We start from the raw sequence: 27,224 nt of genomic DNA on the forward strand, positions 1-27,224 counted from the left end.
TGATGATGAAGACAAATTAGAAACAGTAATGGAATCTAGACAACAAGTCTTGATGGCTGATGCTTAAGAGTTAAACTTGAACCTAAACCTGGAAGAAAAGTTAGGAGGAGTAAAGATTTGTGTTATATGAGTATGGAGCGGAGTCTGAGACATGGGGAGATTATTATTACAAATCTAAATCAGTTATTTTTCAATGCCTAGAATAACTTTGTGCTATCCCTGATCAAAAGCTGTATTCATTTTATTCATCTGTGCTATTAAGTTACTATCATTTTAAAATGTACCTCTGTTGACATTTTTTAATTAATTAATTAATTTTAATTGGAGGCTAATTACCTTATAATATTGTAGTGGTTGTTGCCATACATTGACATGAATCTGCCATGGGTCTACATTGTTGAAATCTTTATTTTGAAAATATACTGACTACACTTTCCTACTATTGTATCTAAAATAAATTATGATATTATAATCTAACCTCTTGAAGTTTAAAATTGCCCCCTCTCCCAAAATAAGTAGGTGTAGATTTTGAATCCTTCGTCATCATCAATTAGCACATGATCCTAACAAACTAAGAGGCAGAGAAAGAAATGAGTCTATCTAGGGATAATTCACACCATTAACAGCTGCATGAATTGCTAAATGAATCTATATGCCCTTGATGAACACATAGGAACCTACATTTCTAATTTTATTATTATTTTTCTTTCCTTCTTCAGTTCAGTTCAGTTCAGTTCAGTCGCTCAGTCGTGTCCTACTCTTTGCAACCTCATGAATCACAGCACGCCAGGCCTCCCTGTCCATCACCTGGAGATCACTCAAACTCATGTCCATCGAGTCGGTGACGCCATCCAGCCATCTTATCCTCTGTCGTCCCCTTCTCCTCCTGCCCCCAATCCCTCCCAGCATCAGGGTCTTTTCCAATGAGTCAACTCTTCGCATGAGGTGGCCAAAGTACTGGAGTTTCAGTTTTAGCATCATTCCTTCCAATGAACACCCAGGACTGATCTCCTCTAGAATGGACTGGTTGGACCTCCTTGCAGTCCAAGGGACTCTCAAGAGTCTTCTCCAACACCACAGTTCAAAAGCATCAATTCTTTGGCGCTCAGCTTACTTCACAGTCCAACTCTCACATCCATACATGACCACTGGAAAAACCATAGCCTTGACTAGACGGATCTTTGTTGGCAAAGTAGTATCTCTGCTTTTCAATATGCTATCTAGGTTGGTCATAACTTTCCTTCTAAGGAGTAAGCATCTTTTAATTTCATAGCTGCAGTCACTACCTGCAGTGATTTTGGAGCCCAAAAAAATAAAGTCTGACACTGTTTCCACTGTTTCCCCATCTATTTCCCATGAAGAGATGGGACCAGATGCCATGATCTTAGTTTACTGAATGTTGAGCTTTAAGCCAACTTTTTCACTCTCCTCTTTCACTTTCATCAAGAGGCTTTTTAGTTCCTCTTCACTTTCTGCCATAAGGGTTGTGTCATCTGCATATCTGAGGTTATTGATATTTCTCCCGGCAATCTTGATTCCAGCTTGTGCTTCTTCCAGCCCAGCGTTTCTCATGATGTACTCTGCATATAAGTTAAATAAGCAGGGTGACAATATACAGCCTTGACGTACTCCTTTTCTAATTTGGAACCAGTCTGTTGTTCCATGTCCAGTTCTAATTGTTGCTTCCTGACCTGCATATCTTCCTGATCTTCCTGACTCATCTCACATGCTAGTAAAGTAACGCTCAAAATTCTGCAAGCCAGGCTTCAGCAATATGTGAACTGTGAAATTCCAGATGTTCAAGCTGGTTTTCGAAAAGGCAGAGGAACCAGAGATCGAATTGCCAACATCTGCTGGATCATCAAAAAAGCAAGAGAGTTCCAGAAAAACATCTATTTCTGTTTTATTGACTATGCCAAAGCCTTTGACTCTGTGGACCACAATAAACTGTGGAAAATTCTTCAAGAGATGGGAATACCAGACCACCTGACCTGCCTCTTGAGAAACCTATAGGTCAGGAAGCAACAGTTAGAACTGGACATGGAACAACAGACTGGTTCCAAATTAGAAAAGGAGTACGTCAAGGCTGTATATTGTCACCCTGCTTATTTAACTTATATGCAGAGTACATCATGAGAAACGCTGGGCTGGAAGAAGCACAAGCTGGAATCAAGATTGCCGGGAGAAATATCAATAACCTCAGATATGCAGATGACACAACCCTTATGGCAGAAAGTGAAGAGGAACTAAAAAGCCTCTTGATGAAAGTGAAAGTGGAGAGTGAAAAAGTTGGCTTAAAGCTCAACATTCAGTAAACTAAGATCATGGCATCTGGTCCCATCTCTTCATGGGAAATAGATGGGGAAACAGTGGAAACAGTGTCAGACTTTATTTTTTTGGGCTCCAAAATCACTGCAGATAGTGACTGCAGCTATGAAATTAAAAGACGCTTACTCCTTAGAAGGAAAGTTATGACCAACCTAGATAGCATATTGAAAAGCAGAGATACTACTTTGCCAACAAAGGTCCGTCTAGTCAAGGCTATGGTTTTTCCAGTGGTCATGTATGGATGTGAGAGTTGGACTGTGAAGAAAACTGAGCGCCAAAGAATTGATGCTTTTGAACTGTGGTGTTGGAGAAGACTCTTGAGAGTCCCTTGGACTGCAAGGAGGTCCAACCAGTCCATTCTAGAGGAGATCAGTCCTGGGTGTTCATTGGAAGGAATGATGCTAAAACTGAAACTCCAATACTTTGGCCACCTCATGCGAAGAGTTGACTCATTGGAAAAGACCCTGATGCTGGGAGGGATTGGGGGCAGGAGGAGAAGGGGACGACAGAGGATGAGATGGCTGGATGGCATCACCGACTCGATGGACATGAGTTTGAGTGATCTCCGGGAGTTGGTGATGGACAGGGAGGCCTGGCGTGCTGTGATTCATGAGGTTGCAAAGAGTCGGACACGACTGAGTGACTGAAGTGAACTGAACTGACCTGCATATAGGTTTCTCAAGAGGCAGGTCAGGTGGTCTGGTATTCCCATCTCTTGAAGAATTTTCCACAGTTTATTGTGATCCACACAATCAAAGGCTTTGGAATAGTCAATAAAGCAGAAATAAATGTCTTTCTGGAACTCTCTTGCGCTTTCTATGATCCAGCGGATGTTGGCAATTTGATCTCTGGTTCCTCTGCCTTTTCTAAAACCAGCTTGAACATCTAGAAGTTCACGGTTCACATATTGCTGAAGCCTGGCTTGGAGAATTTTGAGCATTACTTTACGAGCGTGTGAGATGAGTGCAATTTTGCAGTAGTTTGAGCATTCTTTGGCATTGCCTTTCTTTGGGATTGGAATGAAAACTTCAGCCAAACTGAACTGTTTGTTTTTTTCCCATATATTTTTGCAATTCCCTACTTAGACTTTTTTAATATTACAGTTTCTCCACTTATAATGCCTATTTTTATTCTCTACACATCATCTCAGCTACACAGGTGTTGATAGCTGCCACTGGGGACAAGTTGTCTCCTGAGAGATTACAGGTGTCATTCTTTTCCTTTACATCTGCTGCTGTCCAGGATCTGGCCTCCAAAGTGAATTTGACACTTCCATGAGAATGCATGGACATACCCTAAACAAGTCCGCATGATTGATGTGTAAAATCAGAATGCCAACTGAATATTTGAATATATTTGTCAGTTCATTGTCTCTTTTTATTTATTTTTTTAGTTTTGTTTTTTTTTTTTTTTAAACTTTACAATATTGTATTAGTTTTGCCAAATATCGAAATGAATCCTCCACAGGTATACATTTGTTCCCCATCCTGAACCCTCCTCCCTCCTCCCTCCCCATACCATCCCTCTGGGTTGTCCCGGTGCACCAGTCCCAAGCATCCAGTATCGTGCATCGAACCTGGACTGGCAACTCGTTTCATACATGATATTATACATGTTTCAATGCCATTCTCCCAAATCATCCCACCCTCTCCCTCCCCAACAGAGTCCATAAGACTGTTCTATACATCAGTGTCTCTTTTGCTGTCTCGTACACAGGGTTATTGTTAGCATCTTTCTAAATTCCATATATATGAGTTAGTATACTGTATTGGTGTTTTTCTTTCTGGCTTCACTCTGTATAATAGGTTCCAGTTTCATCCACCTCATTAGAGCTGATTCAAATGTATTCTTTTTAATGGCTGAGTAATACTCCATTGTGTATATGTACCACTGCTTTCTTATCCATTCATCTGCTGATGGGCATCTAGGTTGCTTCCATGTCCTGGCTATTATAAACAGTGCTGCGATGAACATTGGGGTACGCGTGTCTCTTTCCCTTCTGGTTTCCTCAGTGTGTATGCCCAGCAGTGGGATTGCTGGATCATAAGGCAGTTCTATTTCCAGTTTTTTAAGGAATCTCCACACTGTTCTCCATAGTGGCTGTACTAGTTTGCATTCCCACCAACAGTGTAAGAGGGTTCCCTTTTCTCCACACCCTGTCCAGCATTTATTGCTTGTAGACTTTTGGATCACAGCCATTCTGACTGGCGTGAAATGGTACCTCATAGTGGTTTTGATTTGCATTTCTCTGATAATGAGTGATGTTGAGCATCTTTTCATGTGTTTGTTAGCCCTCTGTATGTCTTCTTTGGAGAAATGTCTATTTAGTTCTTTGGCCCATTTTTTGATTGGGTCATTTATTTTTCTGGAGTTGAGCTGCAGGAGTTGCTTGTATATTTTTGAGATTAGTTGTTTGTCAGTTGCTTCATTTGCTATTATTTTCTCCCATTCTGAAGGCTGCCTTTTCACCTTGCTAATAGTTTCCTTTGATGTGCAGAAGCTTTTAAGTTTAATTAGGTCCCATTTGTTTATTTTTGCTTTTATTTCCAGTATTCTGGGAGGTGGGTCATAGAGGATCCTGCTGTGATGTATGTCGGAGAGTGTTTTGCCTATGTTCTCCTCTAGGAGTTTTATAGTTTCTGGTCTTACATTGAGATCTTTAATCCATTTTGAGTTTATTTTTGTGTATGGTGTTAGAAGGTGTTCTAGTTTCATTCTTTTACAAGTGGTTGACCAGATTTCCCAGCACCACTTGTTAAAGAGATTGTCTTTAATCCATTGTATATTCTTGCCTCCTTTGTCAAAGATAGGTGTCCATATGTGCGTGGATTTATCTCTGGGCTTTCTATTTTGTTCCATCGATCTATATTTCTGTCTCTGTGCCAGTACCATACTGTCTTGATAACTGTGGCTTTGTAGTAGAGCCTGAAGTCAGGTAGGTTGATTCCTCCAGTTCCATTCTTCTTTCTCAAGATAGCTTTGGCTATTTGAGGTTTTTTGTATTTCCATACAAATTGTGAAATTATTTGTTCTAGCTCTGTGAAGAATACCGTTGGTAGCTTGATAGGGATTGCATTGAATCTATAAATTGCTTTGGGTAGTATACTCATTTTCACTATATTGATTATTCCAATCCATGAACATGGTATATTTCTCCATCTATTAGTGTCCTCTTTGATTTCTTTCACCAGTGTTTTATAGTTTTCTATATATAGGTCTTTAGTTTCTTTAGGTAGATATATTCCTAAGTATTTTATTCTTTCTGTTGCAATGGTGAATGGAATTGTTTCCTTAATTTCTCTTTCTGTTTTCTCATTATTAGTGTATAAGAATGCAAGGGATTTCTGTGTGTTGATTTTATATCCTGCAACTTTACTATAATCATTGATTAGTTCTAGTAATTTTCTGGTGGAGTCTTTAGGGTTTTCTATGTAGAGGATCATGTCATCTGCAAATAGTGAGAGTTTTACTTCTTCTTTTCCAATTTAGATTCCTTTTATTTCTTTTTCTGCTCTGATTGCTGTGGCCAAAACTTCCAGAACTATGTCGAATAGTAATGGTGAGAGTGGGCATCCTTGTCTTGTTCCTGACTTTAGAGGAAATACTTTCAACTTTTCACCATTGAGGATAATGTTTGCTGTGGGTTTGTCATATATAGCTTTTATGTTGAGGTATGTTCCTTCTATTCCTGCTTTCTGGAGAGTTTTTATCATAAATGGATGTTGAATTTTGTCAAAGGCTTTCTCTGCATCTATTGAGATAATCATATGGTTTTTATTTTTCAATTTGTTAATGTGGTGTATTACCTTGATTGATTTGCGGATATTGAAGAATCCTTGCATCCCTGGGATAAAGCCCACTTGGTCATGGTGTATGATCTTTTTAATATGTTGTTGGATTCTGATTGCTAGAATTTTGTTAAGGATTTTTGCGTCTATGTTCATCAGTGATATTGGCCTGTAGTTTTCTTTTTTTGTGGGATCTTTGTCAGGTTTTGGTATTAGGGTGATGGTGGCCTCATAGAATGAGTTTGGAAGCTTACCTTCCTCTGCAATTTTCTGGAATTAGCCAGTTTACTAATTTACAATAAGAATTTTTTTTCAGAGATGTAAATGCTTAAAATCCATTAGCTATAATTAGCTATAGCCCCTGCAAACCTTTCTGTATTAGCAATGCCTTTGGCAAAGGGACCAGTGTGTTGGCTTAAATTCACTCTTATAGAAACAGTATTTAGATGACCAGAAAAATATTTGCCTCTTTGTCTTGCGTTTTTCTCTGCCTTCTTGATTATCAACTGTCCTTTTGGTTGGTACATTCTTTTCCATTTTTTAAGGGGCATTTGCCCTCCTTGATTTTCTTTTCCTTAGAGCACATATCACTGCTTCCCCAGACACTGATAACAGAGTATAAGTCAAGATAAGATTTTCCTGTTGAAAAAATTTGAGTTTGTAGTTACGGCAGTGATGAAATTCTAGTAGAAAGCACAGCAGAATCATAAGACCTACTCAGTAGATGTCTGAAGAACAGCATACTCAGCGCCTCCCTTACTCCTTCTTCTGGGACTTTTCCTCCCTTTCCTGCTACATAGCTTGTTTAATCTGTCCTTGGACTCCATGAGCCAACAACTCTCCCTTTTTTTTTAGGCAATTCAACCTGAGTTTCTATCACTTTTAATAAAAGTTAATAGAGTTTCATATAGAGATTTCATTTCTTCATTTATAAAATGGGAAGAGTAATGGCCATTTCTTGTAATTTTTATCAGGTTTTAATAAGATAAAGGACTTTTAAAGTGCTACACAAAAGTAAGTTCTTTGGGTATTGTGTTATATGTACTGAATTCCCAGAACTATATTTCTAATCTTTTTATTCAAGTGATTTTCTTTGAAACCAGTGAAAGGCACTATACTTTTAAACACATAAGATTACCTAATTTTATCATAGTCATGTGGATCAAAGGCTCTAGGTAAATACCTATTTTACATTCTAGTATTTTTAAAAGAATTATGTTAGTGATTATCTTTGTTTTAGTTTTTTTCTATTTTGTACTTTCAGTGAGTTATCAATCATTTCTTTTATATTTAGGTTTATGAAATAAGTAAAAGGACATGCTTATTGGCAAAACTATATTTACCCTTACCTAACAGCACAGAGTTGAAAAGCAAAACTATTTTGGAATATCTAGAATTTAGCTCTGATAAACTGGTCATACCTGCATATGGAGAAGTAGGAAGCAGTAAGTTTATTAAAAATATATCTTCCCTCCTATTTCCTTCATGAGTTCTGTTTCCTAAATGACCCTGGGTCATTCATATGAATAAAGAATCCTATTCATAGAGTCATAAAACATGTTGGTAGATGCCAGGGGCTGGGGGTGGTGGGTTGTGGGGTGGGAAGGGAGAATGAGGATTTAGTGTTCAATGGGGACAGAGATTCAGTTTAGGGAAGTGAAAAGTTCGGGAGATGGTGAGAATTGCACAGCCATGTGAATGTACTTAGTGCCACTGAAATGTACAGTTAAATGTTGTTAAAATAGTACATTTTACATTATGTGACATTTACCACAATTAAAAAAAACATTAAAAAGGAATCCTGTATTCACAGTGTTAGGTTAAAATGAATTAAGTTCTTCCAGAGAGTAAACTAATTTTTAAAACTTTGACTTGAATCAGATCTTTGGGAAGTCTAAACTTTGGGACAAGCTCCTTTGCTTTTCCTAGGGCATCTGAGACAAGAGCACTGTGCTTTGTATAATGTGAGTGCCACACTTTGAAGTGAAGTCAAAGTCCCTCAGTCGTGTCCAACTCTGCAAACCCCATGGTCCGTGGAATTCTCCAGGCCAGAACACTGGAGTGGGTTGCCATTCCCTTCTGCAAGGATCAAACCTGGGTCTCCAGCATGGCAGGTGGATTCTTTATTAGCTGAGCCACCAGGGAAGCCCACCAAATGGTCTGAGCTTTAGTAAAGCCTGAAGATGCTCCAGGACATGTTGATTCATCTTTGAACTGAATAGGGGAGGAAGGAAGAGGAGAGAGAAAAGAAGAGATAAGAGACAGGAGAGAAGAAGGGACTTTTTTTTACTGGCTTTCAGTTGATTTTCCTCCTCCTGCAATTTACGTTAGCATGTCTGCCAGAATGCTGTCATTCCTCGTCTCCCACGGTTGCCTTCTCTCTCACCTTCCCTGGGGTGTTGTAATTGCTGTGTCCATCTGGTGAAAAGAAAGGGAGTGTGAATGGGTGAGCAAGGAGGAGAGAGAAGGAAATAAGCAGGCAAAGGAGCAAGGAAAGTAGAGAAAACGAGGGAGGAATGTAGTCTGCTTAGATAAAGTCCAGATGGAGCAGAAAAGCAGGTTGTGGAGACCCAGGAGAAAAGACTTAGAAAAATTTAGGAGGCACTAAGCACTTGGCAGAAGTTTCAAGAAATACCACTGAGCTCTCTGGAGACTGAGAAAGAAGATGAGCAGAGGGATAAAATTGAAGAATGTAGGAAAGGAGCCAAACGGCAGCTCTTTCTCTGCCAGCACGCGTGCTCAGTTGCTGGTTGTGTCAGATTCTTTGTGACCCTGTGGACTGCAGCCCGCCATGGAGTTTCCCAGGCAAGAATACTGAAGTGTGTTGCCATTTCCTACTGCAGGGGATCTTTCCCCCCACCCCCCTGCCCCCTGTCAGGGATCAAACCCACATCTCCTGATCCTACATTGGCAGGCAGATTCTTTACCACTGAACCACATTGGAAAGCCTTTTTTTTTTTGCTGCCAATGTTTTTTTTCCTTGCTGGCAGCCACTCCCAGAAAGAATGGTTTGAAAACGTGTTCAGATAAATTCTCTCTCCTCTTGTTTGTAGTCTGTTTGAAACAGTCTGCCTTGAGGGATTTTGGGTAGGAGTTGAAGGAGAGCTGTAAGAATAGAGCCTGCAGTCAGCATAAACTTTGTATTTCTGGGGTTCCAGGAACATGTAAAAGGGGAAAAAAAACTGTAATGTGCTCAAATATTCCTATGTTTTTAATACCGTTTATAAACAGATGTGCCCTTTCTTCTTGAGGAAAATGGAACTGAGGAACTTTGTCTTTTGACGTCAGGAAAACTAAGCTATTCTCTATCATGGGCCTTAGATGAAAATGGTGTTCCTCTGACACCTGTGTCACAGTCGTTACGATCTGCTTTCTGCAGGTAATAAACTTTATGCTTGAAAAATAATGCCAGTCCTCAGCAAAGCATCACACAAAGCCTACAAAACGGAAACTCTAGATAAATGGTAGGAACAGTTTAGTTTACTTAGATGTTGCTTTATTTTTATTTGTATTTGTAAATATATAAAATATTTATTTCATTTGTAATCACTCCGCTAAAGCAATAAGTGTCTTTACGTGTAAGAGAATGTGTCTCTTCAATGTTTAGGATTAGAGCCACATGGATGATGACAGAGGCGGTTCCACATTCCTTAGACTGTGTAGGCAAAGGCCAGGACTCCCAAGAATTTGATTTCTGGGACCTTTATCTCTCCCAGTCATTCTGGATTATGTAAAAAAAATGATTTTTTGCATTATCAATTTTTTGGAAGAAATTGCTGGACATAGAAATTTCATCTATATCCCACAACTTCCTAGAGAAATTGGAGTTAACTTCTAGACCCTATCCACAAACAGTATTACTAGAAGTACAGTAGAATTCTATAAAAATGATCATAATGCTGGCTTATATACTGTGCTATGTTTGAGTAAGATGACACATTTAAAGGGCCAAAAGATCTCATCATTAAAGAAATTAATGAATGATAATAACAAAAGGATAGCCTTTTCCCTCCCCATCTAAACACATGTTTTTTTTTTTATTTATTTATTTAAAAAATAAAACACATATTTTTTAAAAAACAGGCTAGATCCAACTATATGACATTATGGGAAAGGTAAAACTATGGAGACAGTAAAAATGTCATTGTTCACCAGGAATTAGGAAAAGGGAGGGATGAATAGGCAGAGCACACGGGATTTTTAGGGCAGTGAAACTACTCTGTAAGGTACTGTAATTGTGGGTACATGTCATTATGCGTTTGACAAAAATCCGTATAACATAGGACACCAATGGATTTTGAGTGCTAATGATGGGTTAGTATAGGTCCATGGATTATAACAAGTGCAACTCTTTTATTGGCAAAAAACATAATAAATTATAACTCTGGTGCAGGATGTTGATAGTGAGGTAGGCTGTGTATGTGGAAACTGTACTTTATACCAATTTTGCTGTGATCCTAAAACTCCTTTTAAAAAATTCCTATTTTTAAAGTAAAATAATATTAAAAAATAATTCCTATAAATAATGTGGATTAAATAGGAAATCAAAACTGAAATTAGAGACCATTTTTAAAATAACAATGAGAACACTATCTACAAAATTTGTGGCATATAGCCAGAATCATAGCAAAAGTTCATAAGTGGTCTTCTTGCATACATGAGTGCTAAGTTGCTTCAGTCTTGAAGGAGGGTTGCCTTGACCTCCTCCCGAGTGGTCTTCTTGGTAAATAAGAAAGAGTTTTAGAAAAAAAACTAAACCAATGTCAGTAGTATTCAACAATTGATGTTGAAGAAACAGGAAGTGGATGTAGGTTACTCATGAAAAAGCTTGACAGTAAAAAGAGGCTGAAAATAAGAGAGAGAACAGAATCAAAGTATGGAGTGCTTAAAAATTGGGGGCAATACTTATCTTCTAAAAGGAAGTGATGAAACTCATAGGAAAAGAGCCAGAATGTATTAGAAAGAATTTGAGATAAAGAAGCCACCTGCCAATACAGGCAATGCAAGAGACTTGGGTTTGATCCCTGGGTCAGGAAGATCCCCTGGAGGAGGAAATGGCAACCCACTCCAGTATTCTTGCCTGGAGAATCCCATGGACAGAGGAGCCTGGCGGGCTACAGTCCATGGAGTTGCAAAGAGTCGGACACAACTGAAGCAGTTAGCACATGAACTCCTTCAGAGTCAGGATGATATTGAACCAGAACATAAGTCAATATGGTTCTAGAGAAGAGGAAATATCTTTTCAAAACAGAGAATGAGACAGAAATCACAGTACACACAGAAATATAATTTTGATGGATATCCCTCTTTTGCTAAGTAAATCAGGTCATCTTAGAAACCTGGAGCCAGGGCATTTTAGGAGAAAAATGGGTTGTCATCATTCAGTCACTCAGTCATCTTCAACTCTTTGTGACCCCATGGACTGCAGCACGCCAGACTTCCCTGTCCATTACCATCTTCTGGAGTTTGCTCAAACTCATGTCCATTGAGTCAGTGATGCCATCCAACCATCTCATCTGTGAGCCCCTTCTCCTCCCAACTTCAATCTTTCCCAGCATCAGGGTCTTTTCCAATGAGTCAGTTCTTCCCATCAGGTGGCCAAAGTATTGGAGCTTCAGCTTCAGCATCAGTCCTTCCAATGAATATTCAGGGTTGATTACCTTTGGGATTGACTGGTTTGATCTCCTTGCTGTCCAAAGGACTCTCAAGAGTCTTCTCCAGCACCACAGTTTGAAGGCATCAGTTCTTCAGTGCTCAGCCTTTTTTATGGTCCAGCCCTCACATCCATACATGACTACTGGAAAAACCATAGCTTTGACTAGACGGACCTTTGTAGGCAAAGTAATGTATCTGTTTTTTAATTTACTGTCTAGGTTTGTCATTGCTTTTCTTCCAAGGAGCAAGCATTTTTTAATTTCATGGTTGCAGTCACCATCTGCAGTGATCTTGGAGTCCAAGAAAATAAAGTCTGTCATTGTTTCCGTTGTTTCCCCATCTATTTGCTATGAAGTGATCGGAGCAGATGCCGTGATCTTAGTTTTTTGAATGTTGAGTTTTAAGCCAACTTTTTCACACTCCTCTTTCACCTTTCTCAAGACGCTCTTTAATTCCTTCTCACTTTCTTCCATTAGAGTGGTTTCATCTGCATATCTGAGGTTATTGATATTTCTCCCACAATCCTGATTCCAGCTTGTGCTTCATCCAGCCTGGCATTTCACATGATGAACTCTGCATATAAGTTAAATAAACAGGGTGACAATATACAGTCCTTCCCAGTTTTGAACCAGTCCACTGTTCCATGTTTGGTTCTAATTGTTGCTTCTTGACCTGCATACAGATTTCTCAGGAGGCAGGTGAGGTGGTCTGGTATTCCCATCTCAGAATTTTCCACAGTTTATTGTGATCCACATAGTCAAAGGCTTTAGCGTAGTCAGTGAAGCAGAAGTAGATGTTTTCCTGACAATCTCTTGCTTTTTCTATGATCCAATGGATGTTGGCAATTTGATCTTTGGTTCCTCTGCCTTTTCTAAATCCAGCTTTTACATCTTGAAGTTCTCAGTTCACCTGTTATTGAAGCCTAGCTTGAAGGATTTTGAGCATTACTTTGCTAGCATGTGTTGCTAAGTCACTTCAGTCATGTCCGACTCTGTGTGACCCCATAGACGGCAGCCCACCAGACTCCCCCGTCCCTGGGATTCTCCAGGCAAGAACACTGGAGTGGGTTGCCATTTCCTTCTCCAACGCATGAAAGTGAAAAGTGAAAGTGAAGTCGCTCAGTTGTGTCGGACTCTTCGAGACCCCATGGACTGCAGCCTACCAGTCTCCTGTGTCTGTGGGATTTTCCAGGCAAGAGTACTGGAGTGGGGTGCCATTGCCTTCTCCGTTGCTAGCATGTGAAATGAGTGCAATTGTGCAGTAGTTTGAACATTCTTTGGCATTGGCTTCTGTGGGATAGGAATGAAAACTAACCTTTTGCAGTCCTGTGGCCACTGCTGAGTTTTCCAAATTTGTTGGCATAGTGAGTACAGCACTTTCACAGCACCATCTTTTAGGATTTGAAGTAGCTCAGCTGGAATTCTTGGAGAAGGAAATGGCAACCCACTCCAGTGTTCTTGCCTGGAGAATCCCAGGGACAGGGGAGCTTGGTGGGCTGCCGTCTCTGGGGTCACACAGAGTCGGACACGACTGAAGTGACGCAGCAGCAGCAGCTGGAATTCTATCACCTCTGCTAGCTTTGTTTGTAGTGATGCTTCCTAAGGCCCACTTGACTTCACATTCCAGGATGTCTGGCTCTAGGTGAGTGATCACACCATCATGGTTATCCGGGTATTAAGATCAAAATGGGTAATAAGGGTAATTTATTTTGGAGCCAGTGAATAAGCTTATAATATGCTGAACCAGAATTTTCTTGTGTTACTCAGTATTTCCCTAGCATAGTCCCCCACTGCAGCTGTTTTTTTTTTTTTTAATTTTTATTTATTTATTTTTAATTTTATTTTATTTTTAAACTTTACAATATTGTATTGGTTTTGCCAAATATCAAAATGAATCCGCCACAGGTACACCAAAAACATTTTGGGGGTATAGCTGATTAACAGTTTTGTAATAGTTTCAGATGGCAGCAAAGTGACTTCCAGCCATACACCCACTGCAGCTATTTTTAATCTTTGCCACATCATTCTTTGTCTTTTTCTTAAAGTCAGATGTTTGCTCTCCTCACTCTAAAGCTAACTTTTATGCAAGTAATTTGGAACTTCCCTTGGTCTCTTTTAGGAATCTATTGACATATTTATATCCTTTTCTTACATTTTCTTCAACTTTTCCATCTCCCTATGCTATAAATCTTTCATATCCAAGAAGCTTTCTGTGCTTTAAAACAAAGAAAAATCCAAGCATTTGATTAAATCCTAAAAACCTTTTCTGGTTGTTTTCCCTGCCCAGGTTATTTATTATATGGGTGCTCTCCTGGTCTGTATATATTGCCTTTACTTTTTGTTCACACATTTCATCCCTAAGCCAACCCATTTACTCCTGAAGGCTACGAAGGACCTTCTGGTCATATTTATTGACCTGTCCTCATCTTTTTGCTTCTTGATGTCTCTTCTCTTATGGTTTCTGTGATGCTGCACTTAACAGTTCCAGTCACTTGGGAACTCAAGTTTATAAAAGGTTGAAAGCAGTTGTGCAAGATTGGAACAGATGAAAAGTGTCAACAGAGAATGAACTGCAGGAAACATTTTCAAAGTTCAGAGCCCTTTCTAAAGTGAACTTGAAGTAAAACTTTACAGTTGGGGATTCTGAGATCAGAGAGGGAAATTGCAGAGCTCTCCTCATCTACAGCTGTGGTGGCCCAAGGACTGGTGAGGAGCAGTGGTTTTAGGAGCCTGGGATGGGTGCTCCAAAAGGCAAGGCTGACTTGTGAGAGTCCGAGCATGAAGCCAAAGGAGATCAGAAAGAGTTTGTTTATTCACTCACTCATTCATTCATTTATTCATCAACTACTGACGGAACTAGAAACGGAGGAGGATCTTAGAATGCTTTATATTATAAAAGTCATATCTCTCCAGTGTCAATTAACACTGTCTAGAGTTTTTAACACATTTTAAAAACAAAACTGTTTTTCTTACACTCAATAGTTGATTATTTGTGACGTGGTTAATTGAGTTTTATGTTTGACCTTATTTCTTATCTCCCGTAACTTTCATTCTGGATTTACTCTTCGTGCTGAAAGTTGTTCCCTTAACGATTCAGTCCTTTTTTAGCTTTTTCTTTTGTACTGGGGTAGAGCCAGCTGTGATAGTTTCAGGTGAACTGCGAAGGGACTCAACCCTACATACACATATTCATGAAAATGATTGTTTTCATGGCTAGAAAGCTTGTTTAGTCTTTATTTGAAAATGTATTTTTTTCCTCATTCTTGAATAATTGTGTAGATGGGCATAAAATTTGAGGCTGATACTTATTTTCCCTAAGCACCCTGAAGCTACAGTTGCATTATCTTCTGGAATTTATCATAGCTGTTTAAAAGTCTGCTGTCAGTCTAAATGTTAGTATTTTTTAGATAGTCTTTTCTCCCTGATACCTTTGAAATTCTTAGCTTAATTCTTAGAGACAAAGCTCAGGCCTGAGGGCAGGGAGGAATGGGGAGCTATTGCTTAATGGGTACAGGATTTCTGTTTGGAATGATGAAAAGTTCTGAAAATAACATGGTTATGGTGACTGTACAACACTGTGAGCATACTAAATGCCACTGAATTACATTAGATGCTTAGCATTTGTTTGTGAAGGAGGGTTGCAGATGACAAAGGAATTTAGCTGTAGTCCACAGCTATGATGTAGAATCATCATAGCAAAGGCAGGAGATGTTCTGAGGTTTTTATTACTTCTCCTGAGGCAGAAATCTGGAGACTATGTTGAAATATCATTACAACCAAATTTTTTTAAGGCTATAATAGGATAAATTTCTCTCCATAATGTATTCATTAACATTTAGACTGTACCTGAGCCTTTATTCTCTAAGGGTCCTGGGCTAAGATTCTTCCCGTGAGAAGGAAAATTTGTCACGTGATGATGTTAAGGGTGTCAGGCCCTAGAGATCTCTTATGACAAAGATATTAAAACAGTTCAAATGAGAGGGCAGACATAGGAATTGAAGAAGGGAAGAAGACTCAAGCTTTACCTGTTTGTAAAAAGGAGTACGTCAAGGCTGTATATTGTCACCCTGCTTATTTAACTTATATGCAGAGTACATCATGAGAAACACTGGGCTGGAAGAAGCACAAGCTGGAATCAAGATTGCCGGGAGAAATATCAATAACCTCAGATATGCAGATGACACCACCCTTATGGCAGAAAGTGAAGAAAAACTAAAAAGTCTCTTGACAAAAGTGAAAGAGGAGAGTGAAAAAGTTGGCTTAAAGCTCAACATTCAGAAAACTAAGATCATGGCATCCGATTCCATCACTTCATGGCAGATAGATGGGGAAACAGTGTCAGACTTTATTTTTCTGGGCTCCAAAATCACTGCAAATGGTGATTGCAGCCATGAAATTAAAAAATGCTTCCTCCTTTTAAGAAAAGTTATGACCAACCTAGACAGCATATTAAAAAGCAGAGACATTACTTTGTCAACAAAGGTCCGTCTAGTCAAGGCTATGGTGTTTCCAGTGGTCATGTATGGATGTGAGAGTTGGACTATAAAGAAAGCTGAGCATCGAAGAATTGATGCTTTTGAACTGTGGTGTTGGAGAAGACTTTTGAGAGTCCCTTGGACTGCAGGGAGATCTAACCAGTCCATCCTAAAGGAGATCGGTCCTGGATGTTCATTGGAAGGACTGACGTTGAAGCTGAAACTCCAGTACTTTGGCCACCTCATGCAAAGAGCTGACTCATTTGAAAAGATCCTGATGCTGGGAAAGATTGAAGGCAGGAGGAGAAGGGGATGACAGAGGATGAGATGGTTGGATGGCATCACCGATTCAATGGACATGGGTTTGGGTGAACTCCGGGAGCTGGTGATGGACAGGGAGGCCTGGTGTACTGCAGTTCATGGGGTCGCAAAGAGTCGGACACAACTGAGTGACTGAACTGAACTGAACTGAATTTTGCTTAACATTGTATCAACTGGCTTTGTTAGGAATAACTTCCAAAGATTTGGTAGCTTACAGTGCATGGTGTCGGATTCATGATCTCCGAAGAAGAAAATTGAGCTTCCGGATCAGGGATCAGACTTGACCACTTAGAGCTCTTGTGTGGGCAGAAGTTTTATTATAGGAAAAAGGACAGAGAAAGCTGCTGACATAGACGTCAGAAGAGGATGGAGAGTGCTCACTAGGCTTAGCAAGGCAGGTATATACTTTTTCAGTTGGTTATTAACAATAAATCAAAAAAATGTTTCAAGTTTGTAAAGGTCTTACTAGACCCACTCCCACAATTTACGTTTTAAAATGATGGATTATTACTAACAATGGCAAGATCTTGCCAGTCCCACTCCCACAATAAACATTTTAAAATAACAGGATTATCTTAATGTGCTTCCCTTGTGGCTCAGCTGGTAAAGAATCTGCCTGCAATGCGGTAGTGAGTGAAGTCGCTCAGTCGCGTCTGACTCTTTGCGACCCTATCGACTGTAGCCTACCAGGCTCCTCCCTCCATGGGATTCTCCAGGCAAGACTACTGGAGTGGGTTGCCATTTCCTTCTCCAGGAGATCTTCCTGACCCAGGGATTGAACCTGGGTCTCCCACATTCCTGGATGACGCTTTAACCTCTGAGCCACCAGGGAAGCAATGCAGTAGACCTGGGTTCAATCCCTGGGTTGGGAAGATCCCCTGGAGAAGAGAAAGGCTACCCACTCCAGTATTCTGGCCTGGAGAATTCCATGGACTGTATAGTCCATGGGGTTGCAAAGAGTAGGACACAACGGAGTGACTTTCACTTTCACTTTCTTAAGAAGGAGAAACATGTCCTCCAACAGGATACATTGTTGTTAGATAATCCTTTGTACAGAGTTTAAGATGAGTTGTTTTGTTGTTATCATCAGCTCTGGGCTTAAAGGAAAAAAAAAGGCTGTAATGGTATAAGTTTTATGTGACTTAAGACTAAGGAATGTAGGGAAAAAAGTTTGTTCTTTTGTCCTCTTTGATAACCCCAGACCCCTATCCCCTCCTCGGGGACCCCAGACTTATCAACCTACCTAAGGATTGACTCTCTCAGATTCATCATAAAAAATATGAATAGATACTGATGGAAAGTGGACAGTGTAAAATGTATGTCTGTGTTTGGGCTGACATTGTGGAATCTGAGTCAGACTGTATTACTGAAATCCTAGTTTATAGACTGGAATTTTCCCTGAGTACTACATAGAAAGGATCTTAGAAATCTTTCAGTTTGAAGCGTTCTAATTCCACAAAGTGAAATGAATTACCCATGAAGAGAGAGATTAAGTAACTGGGATAATTGATGGCGGAAAAGAAACCCTTTCTGTTTAGGGTTGAATTTCCTCTGCACTTTGCCTGTGGTTGAGGTCACTAAGATTGCACTCCCAGGTGTGCTAGTGGTAAAGAACCTGCCTGCCAGTGCAGGTAGACATAGGAGACGTCAGTCAGGAAGATCTCCTGGAGGAGGGCATGGCAACCCATTCCAGTGTTCTTGCCTGGAGAATCCCACGGACACAGGAGCTTGGGAGGCTGCAGTCTATAGGGTTGCACAGAGTCGGACATGACTGAATTGACTTAAGAATGCACTTAAGAATACATTCTAGCCTGTCCTTCATAGCTCTCCAACTTCTAAAGATATGGCCTCATAGGACCAAACAACAATATTCTTCTGACTCATACTTCCCAGTTAATTGTATTACATACCCTATATTGTGTTTCAACTATAAAGATATAGCCTAAAGATTCTTTTTATATTGTATATTTTAGATAGCAAAGAGGAATATTTATGAGCTTTACCCTTAAAAAGCTTGTCTCTTAAGGGAGGGGTAGACATTTATCAAAAAACTATCATGCAGTTAGAATGTGAGAAGAACCAGGGAAGATAGCACATCTGAACCTTCTGTTTTATCCTTAAATACAGAGAATGGATAAGCTTAATCTTTAAATACCTGTAATGGGTCGGTTTTACCCCATATAACAGATGTATCACCTGTATATTACATACAAATTCACAACATATTTTTCCTTATGTTAGTGTGTTAAGGAATGTAGATGCAAGAGGTGTTCCTGAAATTCCATGGCTTATTAATGCACAGAAGCTTTTTGAATGGGCCAATGAGGTCAGAATTGACCCAAATAACCCAGAATGTTCTGATTTAATGGAATTTATTATGGTAAGTTGTGGCAAAATATCTGTACTGTAAATATATTTATTAAGGTCTATACTCTTATGCTCCTCCACAGTTTGCAGTGTATTTTTCTAGGCACTAGGAGTCATTAAAAGTAAAAAAAGACAGAGTTTTCAGCCAGTTTACAGTACTATGAGGCAGTTAGAAATTCAACAACTGGGAAAATGATTGGTACTCCGCTACTATTTAGCAGCCCTTGCTTGGTGCATCCAGCAGAATAATCTCCAGGTTGACATCAGTTGTACATCTACTGAGTACCAGCCGTATTATTAATTACTGAGGACTTTAAAGATGACTCAAAGACATCCTCCTTCCCTCAAAGACTCTATTCACTTCTACTCCTGCTCATAGCCAACTGAACTGCTCTTTGTGCTCCAAAAATGCTTTCTTCATACTTTTATCCATGCCATTCCCTCTGCTTAGAAGAGCACCTATATCAGCTATCTTACCCATCCTGCAAGTTTGGTAAATACTTCCTTGGCAACCTTGTTACCGAGTCCAAGCTCCCTCTGCTCCCCCACAGGATAGGCCAGTGAATCTGGGAGATAAGGTGTTGAGGCAGGAATATGGCTTTGTTTGGAAAGCCAGCTGACCGAGAAGATGGCAGACTAACATCTCAAAATAGCCATCTTGTCATCATCTAGATGCCAGTTTCTTTTATGGATCAGAGATGGGGGGTGGACATAAGGAAACAAAGTAAAAAGGCCATTTAATCTTGCAAGTATCTCCTGGAATGGCAAGCCTCAGGCAGGGGGATGTGTTAATTTCTTTCCTCCTGCCAGCCAGGTGGACAGGGTTATGAAAAAGGCAATTTAGCTTAAGTCGGGCAGAGGGGCAGAGTTCTTTGAGGCAGGCCATTATGTGTGATTATAATAACAATATCAACGGAAAGCAAGTCAAAGAAACAGTTTCAACATGGAGTCAAAATTGACTTCTCCCTGCAACAACTTCAGTTAGATATGGGCTTTCCTTTTCTTGCCCTCCTGTTCTTTCTTTTCTTTTTTTTTAATAACTCTTACGGATCTATTTATAAGACAGAGTTTGAGCAAGCTCCCGGAGATGGTGAAAGACAGGGAAGCCTGGCATGCTGCAGTCCATGGGATCGAAAAGAGTCAAACACAACTGAACAATAGCAAATGGATCTATCATTCTGCCTTTACTGCAGTCATTCGCCCATGTGCTTTATCTTTCCCTGTGGAACTATAGCTAGTAAATCTTTGTCTCTCTTATGGCACCAGCACCTTGCCTCTCATGTACTGTGTACTCACGTTTGCATTTACTGAATAAAGCAGTGCATGCTGCTGCTGCTAAGTCGCTTCAGTCATGTCCAACTCTGTGCGACCCCGAGATGGCAGCCCACCAGGCGCCCCCATCCCTGGGTTCTCCAGGCAAGAACACTGGAGTGGGTTGCCATTTCCTTCTCCAGTGCATGAAAGTGAAAAGTGAAAGTGAAGTCGCTCAGTCGTGTCCAACTCTTCGCGACCCCATGGACTGCAGCCTACCAGGCTCCTCCGTCCATGGGATTTGCCAGGCAAGAGTACTGGAGTGGGTTGCCATATTGCAGTTAAGTTTCCTCAGATCATAGCTTCCCAACTGACATGCTGAATTGATTACTTGTACATAGAACTATTGAACTTCTCTCAGCTCATATAGCAACCGGATATAAAAAGCATCATCTTTGAACCCATTGTACAGTAACATGTTTTCATTTTCTATATAAATCATGACCGGGAAAAGGTTGAGAACCTATGCAGGCTAGATTCTGCATTTTTTTTCAGATTTTCTATTACAGATTCAGTTGTTCCATTTCCTATTTATATTGCAATTCTCATATCTCACAGTTTCAACTGTTATGAGGTCTTGAATTTTAAAAAAAATTATTTTAAGTAAAGACTTTACATTATTTGTGTTTTACAGTACATAAAACATAAAGGACAGGATATCCCAAAGTATTTTCGTCTTGAACAGTTGCAAGATGAATTTAACTTTGTTTCTGAAGAAGAAATGAAAAAGAGTAAACGTTTCCAGCTATTGCAACTTAGAAATGCTGGTCAATTAGATGTTTTCCTTCTGCAGCAAATGCCCCTTTATGATAGAGAGATTCCAGATTTAGTCTTCCAGGTACTTGGTTTCTATTTGAATATTGCTTTTTCTATGATAAGTTAATGTTTTGCTGCTTTAAATCTGTCTTAATTTTTATTTTTATTTTTTTAAAGCTGTCTTAATTTTTAAAAAACTATCTGTAGACAAAAATTTTCCCCTTTAAATTTTTTTTACTTGAAATATATTTGATGTGCAATATTTATAAAAGTTTTACAGGTGTATAGTATAGTGATTTACAACTTTTAAAGGTTATGTTCCATTTATAGTTATTCTCCAAGAGAGAATACTGGAGTGGGTTGAAAAGGAAATGGTAACCCACTGCACAGTACAGCACACCAGTATTCTTGCCTGGATAATACCATGGACAAAGGAGCCTGGGAGGCTACAGTCCATGGGATCGCAAAGAGATGGATACAACTCAGTGACTATCACTCACTCATAGTTATTATAAAATACTGACTATATTCCCTGGGTTGTACAACATATCCTTGTAGTTTATTTTATACATAATAGTTTGTGCCTCTTAATTTTTTATCCCTCTATTACCCCCCAATAAAATTTCAACAAATCAAAAAGCAATATATATAAATATATAACTGTACATCATAATCTAGTAGGGTTTATTTCTAGGTAACAGAGCTAACAGAATTAAGGAAGGAAAAGATATGCTCCTCTTAATAAATGCCCAAAAGGCACTTAATAATTTCAGTGCTCATTCATGGTGAAAGCTTTTAGCATCCTAGAATTAGAAGAGAACTTCTTTAAACTGATTAAAAATATTCAGGATTTTGGATTTTTCTGCTGATGCAAACTGCTTTGAAAAGAAGTGTTTCAGGTCAATTGTAGAATTGCCAGAATGGGAGGAGAGATAAGAAAGGACACCTACACACCCACTGGATAATTAGAGGGAGTTTCAGAGTTAATTAGCCAGGAATGCAGAAATATACGGAAGTCGGGCAGAACACAGGGCAGGACAGTGCAGCGAATTTTGTGTCGGTTTTTACTAGACTCTGGTACTACGGTGGGGGTCTGGGAATATTAAACTTCTTGTGACTTTCCCACATAAGAGTAAGGTTTTGCAAGAGCTAAGAACAAAACAAAAAACAAACCAAACCAAAAAACCTGTACAAAATAGGCAAGGTTTACCTTACCACCCCAGAAAAATTAATATGTTCATGGTAAATGCACTTCCATTTAAGGGAATGTTTACAAATGTTGGACTCCTCTAGTTCTTGAACCCAATTCAAGGTCAATAAGGCTATATCATCCTTCAAGAGAAGAAATAGAGCCAGTGCCTAGGTGTCCCTGAGCAAATTCTCTGTCTCCAGCTTTCCAGCATTCTGGAAAACCAGTTCCTTATAAACTATCCCTTGATTTGATTCAGTGCCTTATTATCTGTGTGGCTCTGAAACTGTTTGGTATAATGATCACTATTAGAAATCAGTTTCCTCATAGACTCTTACACAAATATTGTATTTAGTAGCCAAACATCAGTTTTCCCATTAATCTCAACAACTTGAAAATGCCTGCTATCATCTCTACCAGTAAGAGCCAATGCATTAAGCCAGAAAGAAGAAAGGAAAGAAGAAAATTAGAATTGGAATAGAAGACACAAACTATCCATGTTTGCAGAAAATTCATTTGTCTATGTGGAAAACGTAAGAGAATCTACAGCTAACTGTGCATGCTGACTGTGCTAAGTAGCTTCAATCGTGTTCGACTCTTTGCACCCTTATGGACTATAGTCCTCCAGGCTCCTCTGTCCATGGGATTCTGCAGACAAGAATACTGGAGTGCGTTGCCATGCCCTCCTCCAGGAGATCTTCCCAGCCCAGGGACTGAACCCGTGTCTCATGTCTCCTGCATTGGCAGGCAGGTTCTTTACCAGTAGTGCCACCTGCACACGTAATAAATTTGCTGAAGATGATACCCACTTTTAAGAATAAATAGCTACTTTTTTTATTTTAAAAGGAAAATTGTACCTCTATAATAGAGAAATCTAGTTGTTACCACCTTGACTTAGTGATCCAGCTTAATCTTATTAAGTGTGGTAGGCAGAATAATGGCTCCCTAAAGATGTCTACTCCCTGATGCCCAGAACCTATGAAAATGTAATGTACCTTGCTTAAAATAGGGAGATTGTGGTCGATTATCTGGGTGGACCTAATTTAATTGTATGAGCCTTTACAAGCAGAGAAAACTTTCCAACTAAGAGCAAAAGAAAGATCGCTTTTGCAATAGCAGGAGAAATCAGAGGAATTCCAATCATGAGAGGGACTCAGCATGTAGTTGCTGGCTCTGAGATTTAGTGGTCCACCTGTGAAGACTGGAGAGCTATGTCTAGACGCTAAGAGTGGGCCTGAACTCACAGCCAGTGAGGAAATGAGACCGAGATATTAGATTCTGCCAACCATCTAGATAAGCCTAGAAACAGATTCTTCTCAGAGTCTGCTAGTGAGAACCTAGCTGGCCTAAACCTTGGTGTTAGCCTTGTGAAACCTGGAATAAATAGCTAACACCACTGTAAGTAATTCCATTTGTATCATGAGACAATCTAGGCTTCTAACCTACAAAACTCGGAGATAATAAATTTGTGTTGTCTGGAGCCACTAAATCTGTGATAATTTGTTCCAGCAGCAATAGGAAACTAAAACATTGATAAAGGACAGACAGATATTATTGCCTCCTAATGTGATACAACATGAAATACACAGCACTACATGTTTGAAATACCCTTGTCAAAAATGTATTACCCGAATCAAATTAAGACTTGGTTTTTTTTAATGAGAAACATAAGGAATAGAGAAACAAGTTAAATAGCACCACAAGGAACCAGTCAGACAAATATGAAATGTGGGACTACTGGCTAGGAAGTGCAGCTGTTTTTCTGTTACATTTTGATCCCTTTAAAAAGCCATCATTTTTAGACTTAAATAGACATTTCTCCAAAGAAGACATACAAGTGGCCAACAAGTAAATGAAAAGACAGATGCTCAATATTGTTATATGTTCAGTTCAGTTCAGTCGCTCAGTCGTGTCCGACTCTTTGTGACCCCATGAATCGCAGCACACCAGACCTCCCTGTCCATCACCAACTCCCAGAGTTCACTCAGACCCACGTCCATCGAATCAGTGATGCCATCCAGCCATCTCATCCTCTGTCGTCCCCTTCTCCTCCTGCCCCCAATCCCTCCCAGCATCAGAGTCTTTTCCAATGAGTCAACTCTTCGCGTGAGGTGGCCAAAGTACTGGAGTTTCAGCTTTAGCATCATTCCTTCCAATGAACACCCAGGACTGATCTGCTTTAGGATGGACTGGTTGGATCTCCTTGCAGTCCAAGTGACTCTCAAGAGTGTTCTCCAACACCACAGTTCAAAAGCATCAATTCTTTGGCGCTCAGCTTTCTTCACAGTCCAACTCTCCCATCCATACATGACCACTGGAAAAACCATAGCCTTGACTAGACGGACCTTTGTTGGCAAAGTAATATCTCTGCTTTTGAATATGCTATCTAGGTTGGTCAATAACTTTCCTTCCCAGGAGTAAGCATCTTTTAATTTCATGGCTGTTATATGTTAGAGAAATGCAAATCAAAACTACTATGAAGTATCACCTCACTCCAATCAAGAGTAGCCATCATTAACAAGTCTACAAATAGAAAATGTTGGAGAGGGTATGGAGAAAAGGGAACCTTCCTACACTGTTGGTGGGAATGTAAATTGGTGTAGTCGCTATGAAGAACAGTATGGAAGTTCCTTAAAAAAACTAAAAATAGTGTTACCATATGATCCAGCAGTCGCACTGCTCGGCATATATGCAAAGAAAACTCTTAATTCAAAAAGATACATGCGTCCCAATGTTCATAGCAGCAGTATTTATAATAGCAAGGCATGGAAGGAACCTAAGTATGCATCTAATGGATAAAGAAGATGTGGTAGTGTATATATACACTTGGCCATAAAAAATAATGAAATAATTCCATTTGCAGCAACATAGGTGGATCAAGAGATTATCATACTACATGATAATCGTGTAGTAAGTCAGAAGGAAAAAGACAAATGATACCATCTTCAATTTAGGAAATGCATTTCAAAGTCTTAAAAGTGCATTTATGTGCTCATACATGTACATCCCTTGATTTGCTAGGAATTTCCAGGCTGTAATCAGTAGTGGTTTTCTAGATTGTGTAAAGCTATCATTTGGCCATCTTACGTAAAACATGTTCTCAGTAAAATAAAATGAAAAAAATATATATGATGCGACTTACATGTGGAATCTGAAGAAAAGATAGAAATGAACTTATTTTAAAAACAGAAATAAGACTCATGGACATAGAAAACAAATTTACCAATACCAAAGGGGAAAGGGAATGGAGGAGGAATAAATTAGGCATTTGAGATTAGCAGATACAAGCTATGCTATGCTAAGTCACTTCAGTCGTGTCCGACTCTGTGTGACCCCATAGACGGCAGCCCACCAGGCTCCCCCGTCCCTGGGATTCTCCAGGCAAGAACACTGGAGTGGGCTGCCATTTCCTTCTCCAATGCATGAAAGTGAAAAGAGAAAGTGAAGTCGCTCAGTCATGTCCAACTCTTAGCGACCCCATGGACTGCAGCCTACCAGGCTCCTCCGTCCATGGGATTTTCCAGGCAAGAGTACTGGAGTGGGGTGCCATTGCCTTCTCCGAGATACAAGCTACTATATAGAAAATCAATAAACAACAGGTTCCTACTGTATAACACAGGGAACTTTATCCATATCTTGTAATAACTTATAATGGGAAAAAATTTGAAAAAATATGAACAGTGATTGGTGGGAAAACAGCAGCAGTTGGTAAAATTTGGATATTAGAATATTAAGTATATTGATAATTGAATTATAGATATATTGGGAAATTGTTAATTTTGTTGTCTGTGATTATGGCACTGTGAATGTGTCCATAGTACTTGGAGATTCATACTGAAGTATTTAAGAGTGAAGTGTCATCATGCTATAATTTACACTGAGATATTTTAGCCAAAAAAAGAAAAGAAATAGATTAAACAAATGTGGCAAAATGTTAATTACTTGACCTAGAGACTAAGTACATAGATTTTAACCGCCTTTCTCATTTTCTGTATGTTTGAAAAACTTAAGGAAAAATTAGAGACAAAAAATAAATAACATTCTATACACCAATAAAAACCCACTAAAAATGTAATTTAGCAAAGATACACCTTACAGTAGCAATAAAAACTCTTAAATACACAGGAATACATTTAACAAAACATGTACAAAACTTAATGGAGAGAATTGTAGGACATTTTGAATGATGTAAAATTAGATTCAGACTTCACAAAAGAAATAAATACCATGTGTAATGAAGATTACCCATGAAATCCGAAACTCCATTTTTTAAATTAATTTTTAAAATACTTTACAGTATTGTGTTTCTACTGTACAGCAAAGTGAATCGGCTATACGTATACATATATCCCCTCTTTGTGGGGTTTCCTCCCCATTCAGGTGACAACAGAGCATCAAGTAGAGTTCCCTGTGCTATACAGCAGAGTCTCATTAGTTATCTCTTTTATACACAGCATCCATAGCATATATATGTCAATCCCAGTCTCCCAATTCCTCCCCCCACCCCGCTTCCCTCCTTGGTATCCATACATTTGCTCTCTACATCTGTGTCTCTACTTCTGCTTTGAAATGCAAAACTTTAAATGGATATCTTAATCTTGGACAGGAAAGTATTTCTTAAACAAAGCACAAAAAGCATAAATTATAAAGAAGTAGAATAATTAACTTGATAATATTAAAATTTAAACCCCACAAATTAGGAAAAGATATTTGTAAGTTCAGTTCAGTTCAGTTGCTCAGTCGTGTCCGACTCTTTTCGACCCCATGAATCGCAGCATGCCAGGCCTCCCTGTCCATCACCAACTCCTGGAGTTCACTCAGACTCACGTCCATCGAGTCAGTGATGCCATCCAGCCATCTCATCCTCTGTCGTCTCCTTCTCCTCCTGCCCCCAATCCCTCCCAGCATCAGAGTCTTTTCCAATGAGTCAACTCTTCGCATGAGGTGGCCAAAGTACTGGAGTTTCAGCTTTAGCATCATTCCTTCCAAAGAAATCCCAGGGCTGATCTCCTTCAGAATGGACTGGTTGGATCTC

At 39.4% G+C, this 27,224-nt stretch overlaps 1 protein-coding gene across 1 annotated transcript in view; it reads left to right on the forward strand.

Moving 5' to 3' along the window:
• Positions 1-27,224, forward strand: part of CC2D2B (coiled-coil and C2 domain containing 2B) — a 109,198-nt gene that overhangs the window by 35,878 nt on the left and 46,096 nt on the right. Inside the window, exons 17-20 of the mRNA XM_070780566.1 lie at positions 7,411-7,561; positions 9,348-9,495; positions 18,808-18,946; positions 20,879-21,082. Of these exons, the coding sequence (XP_070636667.1) occupies positions 7,411-7,561; positions 9,348-9,495; positions 18,808-18,946; positions 20,879-21,082 (642 nt within the window). The remainder of the gene's footprint in view (positions 1-7,410; positions 7,562-9,347; positions 9,496-18,807; positions 18,947-20,878; positions 21,083-27,224) is intronic.

This window comes from Bos indicus, chromosome 26 (genome assembly GCF_029378745.1).
Source record: "Bos indicus isolate NIAB-ARS_2022 breed Sahiwal x Tharparkar chromosome 26, NIAB-ARS_B.indTharparkar_mat_pri_1.0, whole genome shotgun sequence".
NCBI lineage: Eukaryota > Metazoa > Chordata > Mammalia > Artiodactyla > Bovidae > Bos > Bos indicus.